Source organism: Callorhinus ursinus, unplaced genomic scaffold, assembly GCF_003265705.2.
Source record: "Callorhinus ursinus isolate GAN/ISIS: 27379988/994484 unplaced genomic scaffold, GSC_fseal_2.0 scaffold35, whole genome shotgun sequence".
Taxonomy (NCBI): domain Eukaryota; kingdom Metazoa; phylum Chordata; class Mammalia; order Carnivora; family Otariidae; genus Callorhinus; species Callorhinus ursinus.
The window spans coordinates 15,184,894-15,209,231 of NW_027397097.1; the positions used below are offsets into that span (position 1 = coordinate 15,184,894).

The 24,338-nt window shown below is 40.2% G+C and overlaps 1 protein-coding gene and 1 long non-coding RNA gene across 3 annotated transcripts in view; one reads left to right on the forward strand and one right to left on the reverse strand.

The window, feature by feature from the left end:
- CCDC83 (coiled-coil domain containing 83) overlaps positions 1 to 14,293 on the forward strand; it is a 59,436-nt gene extending 45,143 nt beyond the window's left edge. For both annotated transcript variants that reach the window (XM_073879829.1, XM_025848632.2), the window contains 4 exons: positions 6,732 to 6,853; positions 10,611 to 10,687; positions 11,189 to 11,367; positions 14,074 to 14,293. In XM_073879829.1, the coding sequence (XP_073735930.1) occupies positions 6,732 to 6,853; positions 10,611 to 10,687; positions 11,189 to 11,367; positions 14,074 to 14,235 (540 nt within the window). In that variant the 3' untranslated portion in view covers positions 14,236 to 14,293. The remainder of the gene's footprint in view (positions 1 to 6,731; positions 6,854 to 10,610; positions 10,688 to 11,188; positions 11,368 to 14,073) is intronic.
- LOC141370473 (uncharacterized) overlaps positions 1,378 to 24,338 on the reverse strand; it is a 28,470-nt gene continuing 5,509 nt past the window's right edge. Inside the window, exons 4-6 of the long non-coding RNA XR_012374526.1 lie at positions 11,062 to 11,182; positions 9,815 to 9,976; positions 1,378 to 3,200 (exon numbers count right to left, since the gene is read on the reverse strand). This is a non-coding gene — a long non-coding RNA (uncharacterized lncRNA). The remainder of the gene's footprint in view (positions 3,201 to 9,814; positions 9,977 to 11,061; positions 11,183 to 24,338) is intronic.

Here is a 24,338-nt window from a genome sequence, read left to right on the forward strand (position 1 = left end):
ATCTGATAGCCTGTGTCTTTTGATTGGGGCATTGAGCCCATTTACATTCAGGGTAACTATTGAAAGGTATGAATTTAGTGCCACTGTATTCCCTATAAAGTGACTGTTACTGTATATTGTCTGTGCTCCTTTCTGATCTACGCTGCTTTTAGGCTCTCTCTTTGCTTAGAGGACCTCTTTCAATATTTCTTGTAGGGCAGGTTTTGTGTTTGCAAATTCCTTTAGTTTTTGTTTGTCCTGGAAGCTTTTTATCTCTCCTTCTATTTTCAATGACAGCCTAGCTGGATATAGTATTCTTGGCTGCATATTTTTCTCATTTAGTGCTCTGAAGATATCATGCCAGTCCTTTCTGGCCTGCCAGGTCTCTGTGGATAGGTCTGTTGCCAATCTAATGTTTCTACCATTGTAGGCTACAGATCTCTTCTCCCAAGCTGTTTTCAGGATTTTCTCTTTGTCTCTGAGACTCGTAAGTTTTACTATTAGATGTCGGGGTGTTGACCTATTTTTATTGATTTTGAGAGGGGTTCTCTGTGCCTCCTGGATTTTGATGCCTGTTTCCTTCCCCACATTAGGGAAGTTCTCTGCTATTATTTGCTCCAATATACCTTCTGCCCCTCTCTCTCTTTCTTCCTCTTCTGGGATCCCAATTATTCTAATGTTTTGTCTTATCGTATTGCTTATCTCTAGAATTCTGCCCTCGTGATCCTGTAGTTGTTTATCTCTCTTTTTCTCAGCCTCTTTATTTTCCATCATCTGGTCTTCTATATCGCTGATTCTTTCTTCTGCCTCATTTATCCTAGCAGTTAGTGCCCCCATTTTTTATTGCACCTCATTAATAGCCTTTTTGATTTCGACTTGGTTAGATTTTAGTTCTTTTATTTCTCCAGAAAGGGTTTCTCTAATAACTTCCACACTTTTTTCAAGCCCAGCTAGTATCTTTAAAGTCATGATTCTGAACTCTAGGTCCCTGGCAGATGGTACTACCTCTTGTTCTTTTTGCTGAGGTGATTTTTTTCGTCTTGTCATTTTGTCCAGAGGAGAACAGATGAATGAGAGAACAGAATGCTAACAGGTTAACAACGTCCCCAGCAAATATACTCTATACAAATCAGAAAAGACCTGAAACCAGGGGACAAGAAAGGGAAAGAAAGAAGAGGAAAAAAAAAAAAGGAAAAAGAAAAAGATAAAAACAAACAAAAACAGAACAAAACAAAAACAGAATATGATCAAATATGTTCAGGCTAGTGCATAGATCAGTGCCACACACTAGCTTTTGGGCATATTTTGGTCTGTTAGAAGAAAGTGCCTGCTAAAATTTTAAAGAAAGAAAGACTTATATATGTACAAAATAAGGGTTGATACAATGAAGGGATGGCAGATGACTGTAAAGATGAAAATTATAAAAGATTTTATAGAAGGAATTGATAAGATAAGAAGTTGTTTTTAAAAAGAAAGAAGAAGATTTAAAAAGAAAAAGAAAAAAGAAAAAAAGGAAAAAAAAGGGAGAGAATGTGATCAGGCAGGAGTCTAGAACAAAGCCATACACTAGTGATTTAGGGTATATTTTGATCTGTTAGAAGAAATTGTATCTCAAAATTTTAAAGAGAGAACAACTTATATATATATGCCAAAAATAAGGGTAACTACTACTATAAAGGGATAAAAATATGACTCTAAAAATGAAAAATAAAAAGTTTTTTTTAAAAAAGGGATTGATAAGATGTTGTTTGAAAAAGGGAGAAAGAAAAATTAAAAAAAAAAGTTAAAAAAATTAACTTTGAAAAACTAATGAATTATGGTAAAAAAGCCATGAATTCTATGTGCAGTATTTCTCTAGCGCTGGAGTTCTCCCGTTCTTCTTGGTCGGTAAACTTGGTCTTGGCTTGCTGGCTATTCGTGCTGATCTTCTGGGGGAGGGGCCTGTTGCCGTGGTTCCCAAATGTCTTTGCCAGAGGCTGAATTGCCCCGCCCTTGTGTGTCCTGGCTAAGCAAGCTGCTCGGGCTTGCTCTCAGGAGCTTTTTTTCCCTGCAAGCTCTCAGTACAGCTTTGGAGGACCAGAGTGAAAATGGTGGCCTCCCAATCTCCTCCCGGAGGAGCTGAGAACTCGGGGCCCCGCTCCTCAGTGCGTCCCCAGAGAAAAGCAGTTACTCCCGTCTCCCCGGTCTCCGGCCGCACTCCGTGCTCACCCGGCCTGTGATCGAGCGTTTCTATCTCTGGCACCCGACCCTGTGTGGAGTCTCCAAACCCAGCAGATCCCTGCAGTGCGCTCCCGCGCCGCTCCTCCCAGGGGAGGAAGGGGAGTCTCCCCGGCTCTGCTGCTTGTTGGGTCCCTGCTGGAGGGGCAGTGGCCTGACTGGGTCGCGGATCACAGTTTATGGCCACCCCGAGCTGAGAGCCCACGCCTCGGCTCTGTCTTTACAGCCGGCTTCCCCGCTCTGATACCTGGGAACTCTGCCGCACTCAGGCACCCCGGGTCTTTCTGTGACCCCGAGGGTCCTGAGACCACACTGTCCCGCGAGGGTTCCACCCCCCACTTAGCCACTGGAGCGACGTCCCTCCACGGAGCCGGCTTCCAAAAGTTCTGATTTTGTGCTCAGCGGCTCTATCACTTGCCAGAAGTGGCCGACGGAGGCCCCCTCCCCCGCTGTCTATCCTCCCGAATATCGCCTCGGATTCACTTCTCCGCACGTCCTACTTTCCAGAAAGTAGTCGCTTTTCTGTTCAGAGTGTTGTTACTCTTCTTATCTTTGATCTCCTGTTGAGTTCGTAGGTGTTCAGAATGGTTTGATCCCTATTCAGCTGAATTCCTGAGACCAGACGATATCCAGGTCTCCTACTCCTCCGCCATCTTGCTCTGCCCAGCGAAAACTCACTATCTTTTGAAAGAATTCACTTCAAATACACACAGCTTGTTAGTAAGTTATATACATGTACATGATTCTCAAATGTACATGTTCAGCACTAACATGTGTGTCCATAGCTCTAGATCTATATTTTTATTTGCCTGCCAAATATTTCCACATGGATGTCCCAAAGGCACTCAACATCCCTAAAGCAGAATTCATTAAATTTCTCCTTAAATCTTCACTTCTTGCATCTCCTTTTTCACCATCTGCTCAGATACCTGAAGTAAAAATGTCACTGTCACCTTCTCTTCTCTTTTCCTTGCCCCCTATTTGGCTGAATAGAGTTGGTGAGTCTAGGAAACAAAGAATTTAAAAATTAATGTGCTTTCTATGATATCGACAATTATCTTTAAGCTGCCCTTATAAGTCATGGTAAATAGGAATCCAAACTACTTCCAAAATAAATCAAGATGAATCCCCACTTTTTAAAAAAATGAATATTGATTTAAAAAACTCAAGGTGAGCGGGCACCTGGGTGGCTTAGTTGGCTAAGTGTCTGTCTTCAGCTCAGGGTCCTGGGATGGAGCCCTGTGTGTTGGAGCAGGGAGTCTGCTTCTCCCTCTCCCTCAGCCCCTCCCCCTGCTCATGTGCATGCACCTCTCTCCCTCTCTCAAATAAATAAATAAAATCTTTAAAAAAAAACCTCAAGGTGAGCTTAACAGTTAAAGAATATTAGCGAGGAGTTTAGTTTTAGTACTTTTATTGAATATAACAGCATAATCCTAATTATAATAATTTAACAATTCAAATCTTAAATCTTATAAGATGTCATAGATATTAGGTTCAGAGAAAATAACTGTAAAAATTTATATCTGACTGATAAGAAAGGCTTTTTTGGTGTCTTGATCCTTCCTACTAAAGCCACAAATTACATTCTGTTTCATTTTATTTTTTACTTCTCATGATTCAGTAGAAATAAAAGACAAGAAAAAAGTGTCGTTTAATTAAATCATGAGCAAAAGAGCTTAGTAATAAAGAACAAATCATTTTAAGGAAATTTAATAGATTTAATTTCTCCTTATTTCAATAAGTATTTATTTTAGCATTATTACATTTACTCACAAAATTAATTAAAACCATCTCTGATTATAAGTATTATCACAAGAATTGAAAATTGCCTGGAAATGGAATAATGTATGTCAATTAATTTCTTTGAGGAAGGTTTAGAATGATTAAAAAGGGATATTCAATAATGGACCTCCTGAAAGTATTTCTCCATTTAACTATCTTTCAACAATAAGCAAAAACTTAGACCTGTGGGAAGGATATGAAACGTCCCATGCATGACTTCCATTATCTGGTTTTATTTAGCATGCTTATTAAGAAAATGAAGAAAACTGAAATTTCCAAATGACTTAGACTCACTCAACAAATAGAAAGCCAGTAAAACTAGACAAAGGGATTCAAAGAGGTTAGCAATCAAGAGTTTCAAGTGTGAGGAGGCATGAAGCTAACTTGGATCTTACAGGGGAAATTTTCAAGAGCACACATTTAATTCAGGATCCTAGGTCTCTGATTTATAATAGTTTAAACTAAATTATCTTTCTCAATTTCTAAAGTACGTTTCTTGGGTATCTGGGGAGAAGCAAGGATAGGGAGAGAAAAGCAGTCTTCTACTTCCTCCTTTTTACTTTCTTGCCCTAGAAATTTAAAGGTATTTATATGGCTATAAAAAACTAGTTTTCATTTCCCTAATATTTCAGAAGTCTAGAAAGGAGATAGTAATTGTTGAGAACCTTAGTTAGTAGTCCAAAGGGGTAAGTGATGCCACAAGATATCCTTAGCTTGAAAGACTGGACTTAACTCCCCAAAAGGGCCCTCTTCATTCCCAGCTTTGGAAGGAGACCAAGAACTGTGTGTGCTGCATACTGACTCCCAAGCATGCCAAGCCCTTGGGTCAAACATTTCCAAATTTTCTATCAATTCCTTCTGTTTAAAACCTCTAAATATAATTTCTTTCTCATCCTTTGACATTTGAAAATTATTAACTTTTCCTTAAGGCATTCAAGCCTGTAATCAAGCTGATCATCTCCCAACACACCAGATGCTAAAGCACCAACCCCTTGCTTTCTAATTTAGTATCATGGACTTAAATGGTTTGCTAAATAGTTTAAGGCAGGTAAATAATATATGCTTTTCTTTCAAACTCCAAGCCACCAGCAATATTTGAGCCTTTTCTATGGCACTAATATTATTTTATGTTACAGTTATTTGTGTATTTGTTCACTGGATTGTAAACCTCTTTGAGGGAAATTTTCCATGCCTTATTCACTTTTGTATCTTTCTATGTCTCACATAGAATCTTACCCATAGTAGGAATTCAAGCACTTAATACATGACTTATGTGATAGAGATATGCATGTGGTAATACACAGAATGTTTGCAGATTCCAAAATACAATAAATAAATTTCAAGTACAAATCAAAAATGTTAGTTATCTAAGTACTCATCTCAGCTATACTCTTGGCAACGCCTAACAAGAGATACTGAATCTAAACCCCTGAACCTTTTTTGTTTCATCATATTCCCTTGAGGTACTTACTTTTTCCAGTTTATCTTTATTACTCCCATCAGCCTATCGCTTTCTTTTTTATACTCTTTTTGTAATTTATTTATTTATTTATTTTAGAGACAGAAAGAGAGAGTATGCTTGGGGGGAGGGGCAGAGGGAGAGGGAGAGAGAGAATCTCAAGCAGACTCCTCGCTGAGCCCAGAGCAGACATGGGGCTTGATCTCACAACCCCGGGATTATGACCTGAGCTGAAATCGAGAGTCAGATGCTTAATCGACTGAGCCACTCAGGTGCCCTCTTCTATACTCTTGCTTCTAATTCTTCTGTCGTCCTGACCTCTGTCCATGAGCACCTCTCAATGCAGCACCTGTATATGTATATGTATGTGTATACGTATATGTGTATGTGTATGTGTATGTGTATGTATACGTATACGAGGCGGGCAGAGAGGTGAGACGGGAGTTCTGTCTAGTAACATCCTATATATCTTTCTCACTATCCAAGCTTTCTTTAGATAAAGTTTCCAGAATACACTTCTTAAAGACTGATGGGAATTCCATCAAGAGAAGCAGCAAATTTTGTTCATTTTTAATTAAGTTAGCCATATTTCTTTAGTAAACATCAAACCTACTATGTCTATCCATGACTTTCCATCATCTGCAAAATAAAAACCAGACTCTTTGGCATTATTTCCCTAATTGTCCAGTTTCTCTCCTACTTCTCCCCACTTCCACTTCGTATCTAGCCACACCAAAATAATTGTGCCTAACATGTGGTTCCTTCTGCCTAGAGTACACCCTCTTTTGTTGCCTGGAGAATCCCAACTTGGTCTTCAAAATCCAGATTAGATGTCATCTCTTCTATTAATTCTCCCTTACCCTCTACCCCAGACCTACAGTGAACCTCCCACAGTACCTGAGCATCTTCCATTACGGTTTGAGCATACTGCTTTTTGTTTTTATCACCATCTTCCCCATTTAACCACAATGATAAGTTAATTAGTCTTATTTTCGTGTTTATCTCTACCTCCAGCACATAGAGAGGTCCAGGGATGTTTCTGAAGGGTAGAAGAGGACAATTGCTGCCATTCACTAATAACTGCCTAACCATGCAAACAAGTTCTGCAAACAATCTGGAAAAGAGACCCACCCATTCCTTCTTAGAGATGAAGGACAAAGCAAACCCACTAATAAATAACAGGATAGATCTTCCCCTCAGGCAAATGGACTTTTAGGAGTTGAATTTCTTACAGAAGACTAGGTAGAACTAAGTCAACAAGTACCAACATCCCTCCATTCTCTTCTGAGAACAGATTGCAAATCACAGGAAGGAAGTTGAAAAATTGGAAAATACTATTCATGAACTGGAAGAAGAAAATTTGGTGCTTATTGATCAACTATTCAACTGTAGACTTGTGGATCTCAAAATACCCAGGTGAAAGTCATTAGCATATCTAGAAAGTAGTTTGTAAACATTTGTATCTGTAAAAAGTTGTTATTTTTAAAAGATGATTTAATTTTTTAATGTTCTAGCTGGATGGCAATAGTTGCAAAGGAAGGGACTCACAAAACGGCCATGGTGAATGTCAACTGTTGGTACAGTGCAAACTTTGACTTGCTTTTTTTAACAATGCACTGTAGTCTTAATAACAAACACTTAACGGGAACATCACAACTGCTGACCTTCAAAAACCTCCAGGTCAGCAGGGAAAATGGGCATAAAAATAAAAGCATACCAGTGCAGCAAAAGATGGATGAGGTGTGGAGTTAGCCCAAAGGAGGAAGTGATCAGCTTTGTGGTAGCTTCCTGGAAGTCTTCTGGTCTTCTGGTTACCTTGTGGACTGTAACATTGTTTCCTTTGATAGTTAGTGGAAGAGTCAAACTACCAGGCAGAGAAAATAGCCTGGCATTGCAAGTCACATTTATTCCCGCACAAGAGAAACCAAATGTGTATTTTAGGTTCTCTCTTTTTCTGACCTGACAAAAGAATTCTTAACACACCAGTCTGGAGGAAAACTAGGGCCCTGGAATATGGAATTAAAATTCAGAGTGGTGATGATTATTTGGGCAAGTCATCAGAAACAAGAACTAATCCGAATAGTAGCATGTTTAGGAAGAGAAGTGAAACGGATCACACTAATTAATGCAGGGTGTACAGGTGGAAGATGGGAGACTAATGTCTCGGTCTAGGAGTTAAAGCAGAGAAATTCAATGCGGTGAAAGGGCCACAAAAAGTTCCTACCCGAGTAGTTCCTGTCACCTGTGTGGCATGGAAAAATACTGTTTGTGACATAATAGAGTATCTTTTGTTTACAAACTTCCCGATGTGTTCCAAGAAGGGTAGCTACAGGTAAGTTGTGGGGTTCCGTTTGCTGGGCCAAGAGATACAAGGATGGAGAAAGGGAGAGAGTGCAGTTGCATTACAGGCTGAAAGCCCTGTGGGGCAGGACAGACAAGGGGCCACCAGCTCCCCTGCACCATGTCCCCATGCTGCCCTGGAAAGGCAGACAGTGCAGAGGCGGCAGGCAGTTGGGCTGAAGGAATCGACTGTTGACTGGACTCCTGAATTCCCAGTCTCTTGAGCTGATGCCCTCGAGGAGTCCTAGGGGCTGCGGGCCTCACTGTCCCCCCAGTAGGCGACGCGCTCTTGCCAGCCCTCTCCTCTCTGACCAGTCTGCGGCTCCAGGCTCCTGTGCTCCAGCTGCTGCCGCTGCCTCTTAACCCACAGGTCTGATCTCTGCGGCCACTGCTGGCACGGGGCTCACAACCGCGGCTCTACTTGCCTCCACTGTCGTCCTTCCTTCGTTTCTGAACAGGCCCAACCTTAGGAAGGAGCTACCCTCCCAACTGCCAACCCCACTTGCCGCTTTGGTGGGCTCAGTCCGTGGTATCTGGTTTGGTGCTGCCACGGATGGGAATGACTAGTTATACAAAGGGGAATCCTCTAGGGTGCCTGGGTGGCTCAGTCGTTAAGCGTCTGCCTTTGGCTCAGGTCATGATCCCAGGGTCCTGGAATCAAGCCCTGCACCGGGCTCCTTGCTCAGCAGGAAGCCTGCTTCTCCTTCTCCCATTCCCACCCCCTGCCCCTGCTTGTGTTCAGTCTCTCACTGTCTCTCTCTGTCAAATAAATAAATAAAATCTTTAAAAAAATTTAGAAAAAAAACAAAGGGGAATCCTTTCACTGGCCAGAGAGAACTTGGCAGTGACCGGCAAGGAGATGAGAAAATTTTAATGGAGGTTTTCGTGAAGTTGTTTCATGTTTAACCCCTAGCCCCCCCCAAAAAATCTTCAGTAATACTGTATTCATCAGTGCCTTGTGGGTTGGTTTTTCTTTAGTGAGACACCTGAGTGTTTAGTCTTGCTTCCGAGTTGGGAGAGATGAGTTCAAAAGCTGATCAAGCAAAAAGAAAGCATGGGCAATGTTCATGAGAACCGGGTTAGGAACCCCTGTATATGCTTCCACAACACCCTAATCTTTTCTTTCATGACCAGCATTTATCACACTCATGATTACTTATTTAATGTCTCCTTCCTTGCTAGATTATAAATTCCTTGAGGCAAGTATTTAGGAAATTTTAGAAAGATCTGCATAAAGCAACAGAAATGTGTAAACCCTCAATTATCTGTTAACTACTTCTCCAGAAGGATAACTTTGGGTGTATTCAGGAGCTTTGACTATAAGCCATTTTCAAGTCAAAGAAATATAGTACATATTGCATATTTTATGGCAACTTCCCTTTTCACATTTCTGTTGAGAACTCAGTCTCATAAAATACTAGAAAGGGGTGAGAATAGATACAAACTGTGGCCAAAGGACATAAAAAAGCTGTTTTCCTATTTGGCTGAAGAATGGGGTATTTTAGCTAATAGAGTTACTACCTTTCCCATTCAATGCTCCCCAGACTTCTCCCTTCACAACTCACATAGAACATCATAGTACCTGTTAGACACAGGACATGAGGTGAATGTCCACAGGGGACTGCCCAGGGACCCCGGCACCACAGAACGGAGGTTACACGGACCAACACCTACAAATCTAACACTAACTTCATAAAATAATATTCTTTAAGTATTTTCCATATCATCAAGTGTTGTTGCCCTATGGTGGTACAAAAGTGACAATAAATTAATGGTTAAAAGAGAATCCAGATTTATGAAGTGTATGACATTTAGTACGATCATAATAATTCAAAATGGAAAAACCAGGAAAGAAGAGAATTCTAAGACCTCAGACATGTCTACCTGCAGACCAGAGCTACATGTGAAAGTGACCTTCACTGAGTTGAAACTTAAGAAGCTTTTACAAACATAAATATTGTGTGCAGTTATATGATTTGCTGGAGACTTAAGCATTTTGAATAATATTTTACTCATGTTCTTTAAATAAATGACAACCTGTAATCCAGGGGCTTCACTCTGATTGCTGAGCTGCTAAGCATGGGGGGTGGTTTGAATATCTGCAAGAGTCCGATTCATGCTGTCTTCAGGCAAACTTCATGGAAAAGCTATAGGGAGCTTCCAAGACATCGTATATTCTGGCTGAAAGTTCCATGGGTGCTGAAAAGCAGAGCACAGGCTTACATGCATGCACTGAGAGCTGTGTTGGCAGACACCCACGTAACCAGGCCTGTGACTGAAACCTGCCCCTCAGCAACAGCTGGAACCTCCATGTCATCTGGGATTCCTGCTGCTCACCGTCTTTCTCTTTTTCTCTTCTTTTTAAAACCATCCATTCAGGCCACACCTGTTCCTCCCCTGGATTACCACAACAGCACCCTACCAGGTGTCGTGCTCACTTTCATTCCTGGTGTATTATTCTCTTATCACTCACTGCCCTTTCTCACCCCAAGCCTTTCCCTGCCAAAGAGCCCCTGGTTCTTCAAGATTCAGCTCAGGTACCATCTCCTCCTGGAAACCTTCCCTGACCTCCTAAAGCTCAATCAGGTGCTTCTTCTCTTTGTCCCCTAGCATTTCTCACACTCCCCCACTCACCATCAGGGTAGAGACCATTACCCTAAAATACTGTAAGCCTGTCTGCCACCCCACTGGGCCTCATGCTCCTCAAAGGTAGAAACTATGTCTCATTTTTCATCTATGTGTCTCCAACACCTACCAGAGAGATAGACACCAGTGAGCAGAGGGTATAATATTTGTGGACTGACAGACTGCTTTTCTCATTTGTTGTTTTTAGGCAACTATATCTTACTCAAGCTGCTGGACTGAAGGTGCCACCTGAAGTGCCTTTGGAGTTGCCAGAAATATACGAAGGTATTATTTTATTGTAATGGTGATAGGGTTTTTTAAAAAAATTTAATACTTATTGAGCATCTATTATAGACAGGTACCTCATACCCAAGAGCTATTCAGGGAATGAATACAGGCCAGCTTCTCCATATTTCTCTTCTTGCAGCTTTCTGTAGTCCTATTTTCAAATTAAAGTCACCATGTTTCACAGTGAACTACATAAATACTGGTGGGGAGGGATGGGGTGCTGTCTACACTGGTGTGTTTTTGGTTCCAGTTCAGTCAACCAACCAAAATACCAACATGCACATAAGTTACCATATGATTACCAAAAGCTATCTGTTAACAGAAGGGAATACAACTTAGATAGAGATTCTAAACATGGGACTCACTCTCACCTTAATACATAGATCCTATATTTCTCAAAGCTCTTTCAAATTAAAAGTGTCACAAAGTGTGTATTTTCATTTTTATGTCCCCAAATAACCAGTTTCTTTGTATTCATCCCAACATTGCAACCTGCAGAAGTAAAAGGTAGAGACATCACAAGCTCATCAGTGGAGAGCAGTGCTTTATATCTCAGTCACGAGCATGGTATTGGATATGCCAAGCAACTGAAGACAGATGAAGAAAACGACTCATGTGTAGACTTTGGGACCTCTGATACGAAATACTTACTATATGAGGATGAGCAGGATTTCAAGGTAAGATTCATGAAAAAAATTTTCAGTACTAAGAGAATGCCGTTTTATTAATTAATGGAGAAAATTAACCTAAAACATGGATACTGAAAAATTCTATTTGCACTTATTAGTAAAATTTGCCCACCATTCATATCTCTCATTAGATAGAATTTTCACTTCTACCCTTGTGCTATTTGCTACATATATTCATTAACAGAGTTACATTCCTAGTATACCATGTAAGTTATCTAATGCTATATAACAAATTACCTCCAAACTTAGTGGCTTATAACAATTGTCATTTATTCTCTTTCATGGCTTCTGTTGGTTAGGAATTTGGGAAGGGCTCCAATGGACAGTGCTCACTTGGGCCCTCAGGCAGTTGCAGTCATATGTCTTATGTCAGCAGGGGCAACAGTCATCTGAAGGCTTGATTGGGGCAGGAGGATCAACTTCCAAGGTGGCTCACTCATGGTTGGCAAGTTAATGCTGGCTAAGCTGGGAGCCTCTATTCTTCACATGGGCTTCTCCATGGGTTGCCTTTATTGTTTCTGTTATGGTGTCTGCCTTCTCCCAGAACAAGCAATACCAGAGACCATGGTGAAAGCTGCAATATTTTATGTGACTTAGATTTGGAAATCATACACCATCCCTTCCCTCATATTCTATTGGTTGATGTAGTTACAAAGTTCCACCCAAGGGGAGGGAATGTAGCTCCTGCATCTGGAAGAGGAAGGAGCACCACATTGTAGGAAAGGCACGTGGGACAGGATATCTATTAGTGTGGCCATCTTTGGAAAGTACAAACTGCCACATACAACATATTAGGTGAAAACTGGAGTATCAAAGCTTTTTAATTTCAAAACCTTTTTGGTACACTCCAATTACTCCCATATCCACCCCTTGACATTTTCATTCTTGGTACTACCAATAACTTTAAAAATTCTCCTAGAACTTAAAGTCTGGTAGGAGAAAGAGTGCTGTATGAAAACAGAAGAAACTGAAAAAATCAATAAAAGCCATTTTAGATAACCACAACGCAGTCCTGCTAACATCAAGTGACAATTTAAAGACTAAAGTTCTAGTCTCTATGGCATTCAAACACCCCCATGGGGGTCTTGAAATCATGACACTTGGTATGTTATCATGACCTCAGGCTAGTGGACAGTTGTCTACAAAATTCCCAAATCATATACCATTTGGGTGAATGAAAGACCTTCTTACTTTCCATGGAGATTTTTGATGGTGGAAATGGCATTGTGTATGCTATGGACTGAACTGGATCCCCATCCCCACTCCCACCCCCACCAAATTCACATGTTGAAACCCTAACACCCAATCTAGAGATATGGTCTTTAGGAGGTAATTAAGGTTAAATGAGGCCAAAACGATGGAGCCCCAATCTGATAGGACTGTGGCTTTTAAGAAGAGGCTCTGTCTTGTAAGGACACAGCAAGAAGGCAACCATCTGCAAGCCAGAAGGAGAACTCTTACCAGAATTCAACCATGTTGACACCCTGATCTTGAATTTCCCAGTCTCCAGACTATGAGAACTAAATGTCTGCTGTGTAAGCCAGTTGGTCTATGATATTTTGTCATGACAGCTTGAGCAGACTCTGAAATATGTTGGAGACATCCATCAATTTGTTTTTCTCCTATCTTACATTTATTGTAGCTCTATAATTACATATTTTAAAAACACAATAAATACAACTATATGCATTTTTGAGAAATAAAACAATGCCTTCCTTTTTCATTCTGTGATTTTCCTATATTCTAATAAATGTTTCTTGAAAATCCCACAACATGTCAGGTACTTGTTAGATGTTTGGGAATTTATGGGGAGAACAGGAAGAAATGAAGTTTCAAAGATGCCTATATGGCAGGCCCTCCCCTCAAATTGTTTACATGGTAGAAGACAGATTAGAAAATCACTAATTACTGTACAAGAGGAATGTAGCACCTGTATCTGTCTCCCTGACCAGTCGGTCTGTGACCTTATCATTGCACCTTAGCACTTGGTACAGGGCCTGGTACAAAGTGGGCACTCAGGAAAGGTTTGCTGAAATGTTGAAGGAATTCAAAAGAGGAGAGTTATGGCTTAAGGAGGCTTCTAAGAGGAAGGCATGCTGGGTAGGGCCTGAGCTATTTCAACCCAGTATTGAGTTGGCTGGTATTTCATGTAAATTAGATTTCTAATTCCATTTTGCTGATATCTTAAACTATAGTTAGCTTGGCAGAATATGGTCACTTTTACCTATACAGTAGCCAATGGTCCTGTGAAAAGTGAAAAATTCATGGAGAATTTGCTTAATATTAGAATATATATAGTCAAAGTGATGTTTACAAATCCTTCCCATTGTTCTTGAATAATATAGGAAGCTCTGCTGTGGTTATATCCTGGCCAGCAGAGGGCTACATATATACAGCCAACACTTTCTTCTACCAATTAAAGACTTTGAGAGAATGTATTTCCCCACTCTAATTGGTGACCCCCGCCCAACTCCCGAAAAGACAAGCCTGTCGGCCTTGCTGCCTGCTCTTTGGGAGATCTTGCCTACCATGCCCCATTGGGTATATAAACATAATTCACATGTTATTCAGGCAATTAAGAGGACAGTGAAATCTGTCAGATAAAGGCCAACGATAATAAAGGAAACCTAACTATTAAGACTGATAACTTGTTGGATAACCTCTCCTATTCTTTCATGTGTCTGTTCAACATAGGATTATGTAAACCTGGGTCCCTTGCAAGTGAAGCTCATGAGTGTGGAGAGCAAGAAAATGCCCATTCATTTTCAAGAGAAAGAAATTCCAATCAAATCCTATGAAGATGTCAAGAGCCCAGAAAGCCACATCACATATAAAATGATGAAGTCTTTTCTCTAAGACCAAATGCTGCAAAGTAAAAATAACTTTTCCTTATAAATGTTCATTGGGAACTGAACTGTATTATTTGCCCATTTTATTTACACTTTGGTTTGTTTTTAAACCAGTTGTTATTTCTAAGGTCATAATGACATTTAAAATCAAAGTTCCAAGTATTCAGCTGTTCATTTCCCTGCATGACAAAAATGGGAGTATACTTTATATTTCCATATCCAAGTATTCAGAAAAATGATAATGGGCCCAAGGTGAGTTTCCTTACCACTTAAAATCTGCTGCTTCATCTATTGTTCCAATATGAAACAGTTCAGTTAGAAGCTTTCTAAGACAAATTCAGAGACTTTATAGCACTGACAACACAGCTTTGCCTCTGAGAGTGCTGAATGATAAGACAGCCAGTCCACAATTCAAGCCTATTCTTCTTTAACCTAACACTATTTATAATAAATATAAAACACTTTAGAAATAAATTAATTTGAGAGTGGTAATTTATTATATAAAAATATTCCAAGAGTGAGATCCTTCTCCTCTCAGTTCTGCTAAGTCTAAACTGCTGGGGGCACCTGGGTGGTTCAGTTGGTTAAGTGGCAGACTCATGATTTCGGCTCAGGTCATGATCTCAGGGTCCTGTGAGAGAGCCCCATGTGGAGCCCTGTGTGGAGTGCCGTGTCCAGCCCCACATCAAGCCCCACATCGAGCTATGCGTTGGGCTCCAGGCTTGGTAGGGAGTCAGCTTGGGATTCTCTCTCTCCCTCTCCCTCTGCCCCTCAACCCTCTCTCTCTAATAAAAAAAAAAGTCCAAACTGCTGAGTCCCCATTCAAGACCATTACCACTTCCCTCTTACAAGTGCCACAAGCCAAGGACTATGACTGTGCCTGAATTTGACATCAACCTTCCATTTTAAAGCTACATTTACTTATAATGCTTTCTACAAGGAACATCTTTTAAATATAAGGCCAAAGATAAAGAGAAAAGCAACAAAGCCAAAAGCCAGTTTGTAGGGTTAATTAAAGTTGATAACCCCTAGTAAAACTAATCAAAAAAGAAAACAAAAAACAAGTGAAAAAGGAAATATCACTACAGATTTTACTAACATTATGAAAAGTATCGTAAGAGGAAATTAAAGGAAAAAACTTTCTCAATAGAATTGACAACTTTGATGAAATGGAAACATTTCTTAAAAAACATTTCTTTCAGGAGGAAACAAAAATTCTGAATAGTCCCCAATCTATAAAAAAAGATCTAATCTGTACTTAAAATTTTCCCACAAGGAAAATTTCAAACCAAGATGGCTTGCTTTACTGGTAAATTTCTCCAAAGATTTCAAAAAGATGTAGTAGCAAACATACACAAACTCATTCAAAGAACAGAGAAAAAAGAAACACTTCCAAATCATCCCATGAGGCCAATATAATCCTAACACCAAAACCTGGCAAGTCATTACAAGAAAAGAGAATTACAGGCCAATATCTTCATGAATATAGATGCAAAATCTCCACAAAATATTAGCTTATTGAATCCAGTTATACATATTTCATGAATAAAGAATGCAAGGTTGGTTTAACATTCAGAAATCAGAGTGGAAACACAAACAGAACCAGTGTATTAAATCAATGTCAATATCCTGCTTGTGATATTGTACTATAATTTTGAAAAATTACATAAATTGGATAGAGAGTACATGTTATCTGTTCATATTATCTTTTTTTTAAATTAACATATAATGTATTATTTGTTTCAGGGGTACAGGTGATTGATCCACTCTTACACAATTCACAGCACTCACCATAGCACATACCCTCCCCAATGTCCATCATCCTGCCACCCCATCCCTCCCACCCCCCACTCCACTCCAGCAACCCTCAGGTTGTTTCCTGAGATTAAGAGTCTCTTACGGTTTGTCTCCCTCTCTGGTTTTGTCTTGGAAAAATGTTCCATGCTCATGGATTAGAAGAACAAATATTGTGAAAATGTCTATGCTATTTAGAACAATCTACACATTTAATGCAATCTCTATCAAAATACCATCAACTTTTTTCACAGAAATGGAACAAATAATCCTAAAATTTGAATGGAACCAGAAAAGACCCCAAATAGCCAGAGGAATGTTGAAAAAGAAAAGCAAAGCCAGTGGCATCACAATTCCGGACTTCAAGCTCTATTACAAAGCTATAATCATCAAGACAGTATGGTACTGGCACAAAAACAGACACATAGATCAATGGAACAGAACAGAGAGCCCAGAAATGGACCCTCAACTCTATGGTCAACTCATCTTGGACAAAGCAGGAAAGAATGTCCAATGGAAAAAAGCCTCTTCACCAAATGGTGTTGGGAAAATTGGACAGCCACATGCAGAAGAATGAAACTGGACCATTTCCTTACACCACACACAAAAATAGACACAAAATGGATGAAACTCCTACACGTGAGACAGGAATCCATCAAAATCCTAAAGGAGAACACAGGCAGCAACCTCTTCAACCTCAGCTGCAGCAACTTCTTCCTAGAAACATCGCCAAAGGCAAGGGAAGCAAGGGCAAAAATGAACCATTGGGACTTCATCAAGATAAAAAGCTTTTGCACAGCAAAGGAAACAGTCAACAAAACCAAAAGACAACCGACGGAGAAGATATTTGCAAATGACATAGCAGATAAAGGGCTAGCATCCAAAATCTATAAAGAACTTCTCAAACTCAACACCCAAAGAACAAATAATCCAACCAAGAAATGGGCAGAAGACATGAACAGACATTTCTGCAAAGAAGTCATATTATCTTTTTAAATTTAATTTAAATTCAATTAGCCAACATATCATTAGTTTCAGATGCAGTGTTCAATGATTCATCAGTGTGTATAACACCCAGTGCTCATCACATCACGTGCCCTCCTTAATGCCCATTACAACTGCATGTGAATTTATATCTCAAAATTTAAAAATCAAGGGTATAATGAATGGAACATAGGTAACTCATATGATCATCTCAATAGGTACAGCATTTGATAAAATTCAATACTGTGATAAAAATTCATAATAGTATGATAAAGCTCTTAGCAAACAAGGAATATCTTAAAAAAACTATAGCTAACATTGCACCTAATAGTGAAATATTAACCTTTTCCCACTGAGGTCAGGAACAAGACACATATTTTCACTATCATACTTCCATTCAACAGTATTTAATGGAACTTGAGGTTGTAGCCAGTTCAATAAAGGCAAGAAAAAGAAATTAAAAGCATAGAGATTAGAGGGGCACCTGGGTGGCTCAGTCGCTAAGCATCTGCCTTCGGCTCAGGTCATGATCCCAGGATCCTGGGATCGAGCCCTGCATTGGGCTCCTTGCTCTGTGGGAAGCCTGCTTCTCCCTCTCCCACTCCCCCTGCTTGTGTTCCCTCTCTTGCTGTGTCTCTGTCAAACAAAATCTTTAAAAAAAAAAAAAAAGCATAGCAATTAGAAAGGAAGAAGCAAACTCTACTACCTATAGATGTCAAGTTTCTGTATGTAGATAATCCAAAGTAATCTACAAACTAATAGAATTTATAAGTGAATTTTAGCAAAGGCACAGGGTACAGGTCAACAAGATCCATTGTATTTCTTTGTACTAGCAGCAAACAATTGGGAAAAATTTAAATCATTTATAATAACATCAAAAACATCAAAATCAAGAAATACGTCTAATGAAATATGAGCAAGAAGACTTCTATGTTGAAGACTGTAAAACATTGTTGAGAGAAATTAAAGAAGACTTAAACAAATGGGGAATAGAGACATACACCATCATCATGGATTGGAAGATTCAAAAGAGTTAAGATGTGAGTTCTTCGTATATCTGTAGATTCAGTGAATCTCAAGAAAAATTCCAGCAGGTTTTTGTTCATAGAAATTAATAACCTAACATTATTATGGAAATCTATAACCCAGGCAAAAGACCTATGATAGCCAAGACAATCTTGAAGAAAAACAACAGAATTAGAGAATTTGTTACCAAATTGCAAGACTTTAAATATTTAAGACAGTATGGTTTTGGTCCAAGGATAAAGAAAAAGTCCAATGGAACAGAATGAAGAGTCCAGAAACCAACCCACAAAAATCACTTGATTTCTGACAAACATGCTATTATATTTGGGGGGAGGGGAGTTTTTTTCAATTAAGAAAAAATGATGCTGAGTCAACTGTATATCTACATAGGGAAAAAATGAACCTCAACACCTATATCATACCATACACAAAAATCAATTCCAAGTGGATCAGAGACCTAAACATGGAAGGTAAAAAAATAAAGCTTCAAGTAGGAAATATAACAGAATGTCTTCATGTTCCCCTTTACATACCCAATAGATCCTTAAAGCCTATGCTTTAATTGACATCTATATCTGGTAGGTGGGTAAATGTGGATTTGGCTCCACTCCCCCAAGTCTACTGCTTCTTGTGTCACCTACTCCCTGGGGGGTGGGGAAAATGCCATAAAAATCACTAATCATAAACTGAGAAATTGAATTTCATGAAAATTATAGTCTTTTCATTAAAAGATACCATTAAGAGTCAAAAGGCAAGCCACATCCTGGGAGAATATACTTTCTATACATATATCTAACAAAGAAATATCAAAAATATATAAAGAACTTTCATAAATCAACAGGAAAAAAGACAACCATTTTAGGGAAAAATGAGCAAAAGATTTGAATAGGCACATCACAAAAGAATATATCCTAATGACTAATAAGCATAAAAGAAGATTGATATTACTCATCAGGGAAAGGCAAATTAAAACCATGAAATACAATTATACATGCATCAAAATGGCTAAAATTAAAAGTTAAAAACAGCAAATATTGACAAACAAGTCTTGTTTTTCAGCAAATATGGAGCAACTTGAACTCTCATATAATTGTTGGTGCAATCATAAATTGGCACAAACACTTTGGAATATGTTTGGCAGTATCTATTAAAGCTAAACATACATATATGTCATGATTCAGCAGTTCCACTCTTGGCTTAATACGGAATAAAAATGAGTGCTTATGTCTACCAGAAGACACAATAACAATATTCCTAGCAGCTTTCCTGATAGTAGTCAAAATCTGAAATAACCCTAAGATGCCATTTACACAAAACAGGACAGGCATACTAACCTTAATGAAAGAAGTCAGAATAGTGCTCACCCAAGGGCTCAGATGCCCAGAAGATGCTCTTTTCCAGAATAGATGGGCCCCAAGCCTGGGTGCAGCAGCAGGGGTGGGGGGTGGGGGGGCAGCCTTCAGTTGCAGCTCATCCCCCACCTTCCCCAGACTTACATTGGGCTGGGATTTGGAATGATGGGAAGGTTTTTTGTTTGTTTGTTTTTTAAAAGATTTTATTCATTCATGAGAGACAGAGGGAGGGAGGGAGAGAGAGAGCGAGAGAAGCAGAGGGAGCAGGCTCCCAAGGAGCAGGGAGCCCGATGCGGGACTCGATCCCAGGACCCTGGGATCATGACCTGAGCCGAAGGCAGACGCTTAACCATCTGAGCCACCCAGGCGCCCAGATGGGAAGGTTTTTAAGGGCCAGGGATGGATCTTTTCTACATGTTATTACTTGTAAATAAAGTCTATTTTTCTCCCCCACCCCCAAAAAATAGTGGTTACCTTTGTGGTAGGGAATGACCAGGACGGTACATGGAGGAGTTTTCCAGTGATCTTGATCTGAGTGGCAGTTAGCATGGATGGTTCACTTCATAAACATTAAGCAGGACACTTAAGATTTGTATACTTGACTGATATGTTTTATACTTTAAAAAGTTACCCCCCAAAATGTCCCCCAAATACCTATCTTCCAATCCATTCCATAAAGTGACAGAGTGGAAAGGCCATGCTTACATCTTTGCAGTGTGAACAGCAGGGAGAGTGTTTCCTGACAGGAAGGCAGAAGACTTTGTTAGGGTGGTCTTTCAGAGGTCAACAGAAACAGAAATGTCCTTGGAAAAGTTAGGAACAATATGGAGCAGATTTGCCAATTTTCTTTTTAAGAAAGAAAGGTAAACTTTTTATAGATAAGATTTATCTTTACTTTTCTCAGATAGGAAAGAAAAAAGCTTATTGCCTTTCCACTGGGACAAATCAAAGACCTTCCAGTAAACCAACAAACAGAGGCTATGTGACAGCCCACTGGTTTCAGTAGGTCAGCAGAAACTGACATTGTTTTTCTCTCACTCTTGGAAAGTTCAGACCATGAGATTATGAAAACAAGCCAGGCATAATGGTAGGATTCCAGCACTAACTTGTTAGTCGTGGCAGTTTTTACTTCACAATGTGAATCTAAATCGGAAGAAAATATCAAATGGCTAAAAGTCTTGTTTGTTGCCAAGAAGATGTCAGAGAAGAAAAGGCATCCTTTGGAAAAGGAAAGGGAAGAACGTTCTTTCCTTCTGTTAATATCACTTCTTGTGTTTAGAATTTGCAGAATGGGGGCGCCTGGGTGGCTCAGTCAGTTAAGTGGCTGCCTTCGGCTCAGGTCATGATCCCAGCGTCCTGGGATCGAGCCCCACATCAGGCTCCCGGCTCATCGAGAAGCCTGCTTCGCCCTCTGCCTGCCACTTCCCCTGCTTGTGCTCTCTCTCTCTCTCTGTCAAATAAATAACATATTAAAAAAAAAAAAGAATTTGCTGAATGGCACTGTCTCTAAAAAAATTTGCAGGTTTTCTTTAACAACCCAAATTCTAAACAGTGTAGGGTGGTAGCTTTGTGAGATGACATTACAAAGCAAATCTCAACAAATTGCTGTACCACTGGGAACTTCCTATCAGTGTTACTCACTCGAGGAGGCGTTTATCAAACAAGTCCTTCCAGCCAGGCACTGTGTGTAAGGCATCAGGGAGGCAAAATGAAATTGCCCTTTTCTTCAAGATGCTAATGGTCCAGTAAGAGAGCCTGGTGGCTCTATGAAAATTGCTTTCGCTCTTCATACCAGCAGCAAAGAAGGAAGCAAGAACGGGGGGGAGAAGGCAGGACAAGATATTCTAGGTGTGGCAGGTGGTTGTATTTAACTTGCAATATTCTATTTTTAGCACCCTTAGTGATAAGTTTGGAAAAGAAATTTAAGATGAGTTTGGAAGGATTTTATGTAGTGGTTTCAGTTTTCAGAATAACCAAGCATGTGAGTTTCATATGCTGCCATTCAAGATTTTGGGGGCAGAAGGGTAGAGACTGAGTGTCAGCAGCTTTAACCTTAGGCTGGGAAACTGCTTATTTTGGGTCAGGAATTAGATAAATTTGAAGAAATCAAGGAGATGTAACAAGATAAGGTAGAGTATGGGAAAACACATTTTGTGGAGTCAGACTGGCTACCTTCAATCTTTGGCAGACACTTAACCTCTTTTAAGCCTGGTTTCTGCTTCTATATTACATGAACCTAATTCTCACATTGCAGGATTTTATCAAGGATTCAAGGGTTAAAAAGAGGACACGTGGGGCGCCTGGGTGGCTCAGTCAGTTAAGCATCTGCCTTCAGCTCAGGTCATGATCCCAGGGTCCTGGGATCGAGTCCCACATCGGGCTCCTTGCTCAGCGGGGAGCCTGCTTCTCCCTCTGTCTTTGCCCCACCCCCCACCGCTTGTGCTCTCTCTCTCTTGCTCTTTCAAATAAACAAAATCTTCAAAAAATTTAAAAAAAATTTTTTAAAGAGGACCTATAACCTGCACATACTAGACATGCAAATGCAGTAATGACTGGCATTTGACAGGAGTCTCTGGCGGTAAGGCCCAGGATGTCTGGTTGTCTCTGTGGTGCATTCACGTGAAGGTGTAGAGAGAGAGAGAGCCTGTGTCCCATCCATCACATGCTGTGAGGCGCTGACCAGTCTCTGAGGACGGCTTTATGAAGCGGTTCATTCTGTCCTGAGCTGGCTGGGGGAGAGGCACTCAGCTGCCGCCTGGTGTGAGGGCTCTAAGAGGCCTTACCCAGGATCTGCTGATCTACCTCAGGCTGTAGGGACCAGTAGTAAATCCAATTCCAAAATTTTTACAAGTGTGGGGGAGGCAGGGCAGACACCGTGTGTCAGTGCTAACATTTTTGTTTCTTTTTGAGTCCTATAGCCAGACACTAGAGCGATTCAGGGAATGGGGAGGCCAGGGGATTTTTGTGGCAATAAAGGGCTGTTTGTTAAAGGCCTGCTTGATCCTTCCTTGTTTTATTAGAGCTCAACACAACAGTTCTCTGTATTTTTCTTGGAATAAAACTGGCTTTTGCACTAGATGCAAGGCAATGTGCCCTCAAGCAGCAGAGGCTTTCTAAATATTAGTGACTTCAACTAGATTAAGTATTTCCATTTCCTATTCTTGTGACTTTATGAGGCTCAAGTTCCCAGAAAGGCTGCTTTTTCTTTCTTTTCTTAAACTATGACTCTTTCGGTTGGTTATGTTTTCGGTCATTCTGTTCTTATGATCTGAGTAAGTGCTAAAAACCTTCAAGATGCTTTTAAAGATTCTTCACATAGAAATGTTTTCAGGTTTCCAGCAGAGTGAATGAGTTTGAAAGGGACTGCAGATTCAGATATCCTCAGATTCTTGGTAAAAAGTTTTGTCAGCATTTCCTTCCTCAAGCTGGGTGCTCAACTCACTGACCTCTTGCCTTCTTGGGTTCGGGCCATCTTTTTGCATAGCCTCAGCTATAAAAATATGCTAGGCCTTGCAACATTTCCCTCCTAAGAGGAATGAAAATGACTATGCTGGATTCCCCTCTGTATGACTAATTGAGGTCAGCAAGACATTTTTACCTTAAAGCCCTCAGACACCAAATCAGAGGGATGGCGTGCCCTGGCCTCATTTGAGCTTCTGGCCCAAGTGTGCGATTCACTTCAATCTTTGACTGTTAGAGTTCATCTTTGCATCAGTTATTTTCTCCTAGCCACTTAAAAAGCGACTTCTGTGACTTTTGTGCTATATATAAAACTGTCAACGTGGACTACTGCTGGGCCTAAAATCTGGGGGGAAGGTGCACATTTCCAACACATCTGCTAACACATACTGAGCACTAGCAGTTTGGATTTGCTTATTTTTCATTTTTAAGCATTTGACACTTTTTAAATTTAATTTCTTTGAACTATTTCCATTCTAAAACTATAAGCTATAATTCTTCTTTTAGTATATCTCAGATCTCAACTTACAGTATGTGGCATGGGAAGATTTTAAAGTCATTGATCAGAAAAAGGCTCAGGGCACCTGGATGGCTCAGTCATTAAGCATCTGCCTTTGGCTCAGGTCATGATCCCAGGGTCCTGGGATCGAGCCCCACATCGGGCTCCCTGCTCCGTGGGAAGCCTGCTTCTCCCTCTCCCACTCCCCTTGCTTGTGTTCCTTCTCTTGCTTTATCACTCTCTGTCAAATAAATAAATAAAATCTTTAAAAAAAAGAAAAAGGCTCAAGAAGTTAGCAATTCTTTTAATAAAAATTGTATGACTATGATAGTGCCTGCTAGTATGCCTTCAAATCTCTTGTCCCCCTCCCACTATAATAACGCATTGATTTAGCCATTTTTAGCTCAGTACATGATCACCAAAGTTAAAGACTACTTGCCACACTCCCTTGCAGCCACATGACAAAGTTCTGGCCAATGGAATGTGAGAAACTGCACACAATTTCTGGGTGTCTTCCTCCCCTTTCTCCCCACGTCTTCCATCCTGCTGCAGTGGATTATAAGATGCAAGGAGCGGCCTTAAGGGCTATGGAGCAGTAAGACACCTACCTATACCTGACCTGCCAGTCCAGTAAGCAAAGCGGCTATGCCGGCTCAGACTTCTCCATGAGAGAGAAAATAAATTTGTCCTGTGTCAGTCATTGTTTGTGTGAATCTTCTGTGATACACAAGCCAACTCTAATCCTAATACAGGGACAAACGTGAATATTTACCTCTCAAGAAGTCAGTGTTTCCAATAGGAAAACATAGTCTCTAAAACACTTAAGCAAAACTTCGGTATTTATGTTTTGTTAAAAAAAAGTGGCAGGAGGTGGCTCCAATGACTTTAGAAAATATTCTGCTTTATCTGAGGGCATCTAAAGCTGCTGACCTAAGCACGCTCAAATGAGTGGGGCTGGCTGTTTTCAAAAATGTGTGTGTCACACCAGACTCTAGA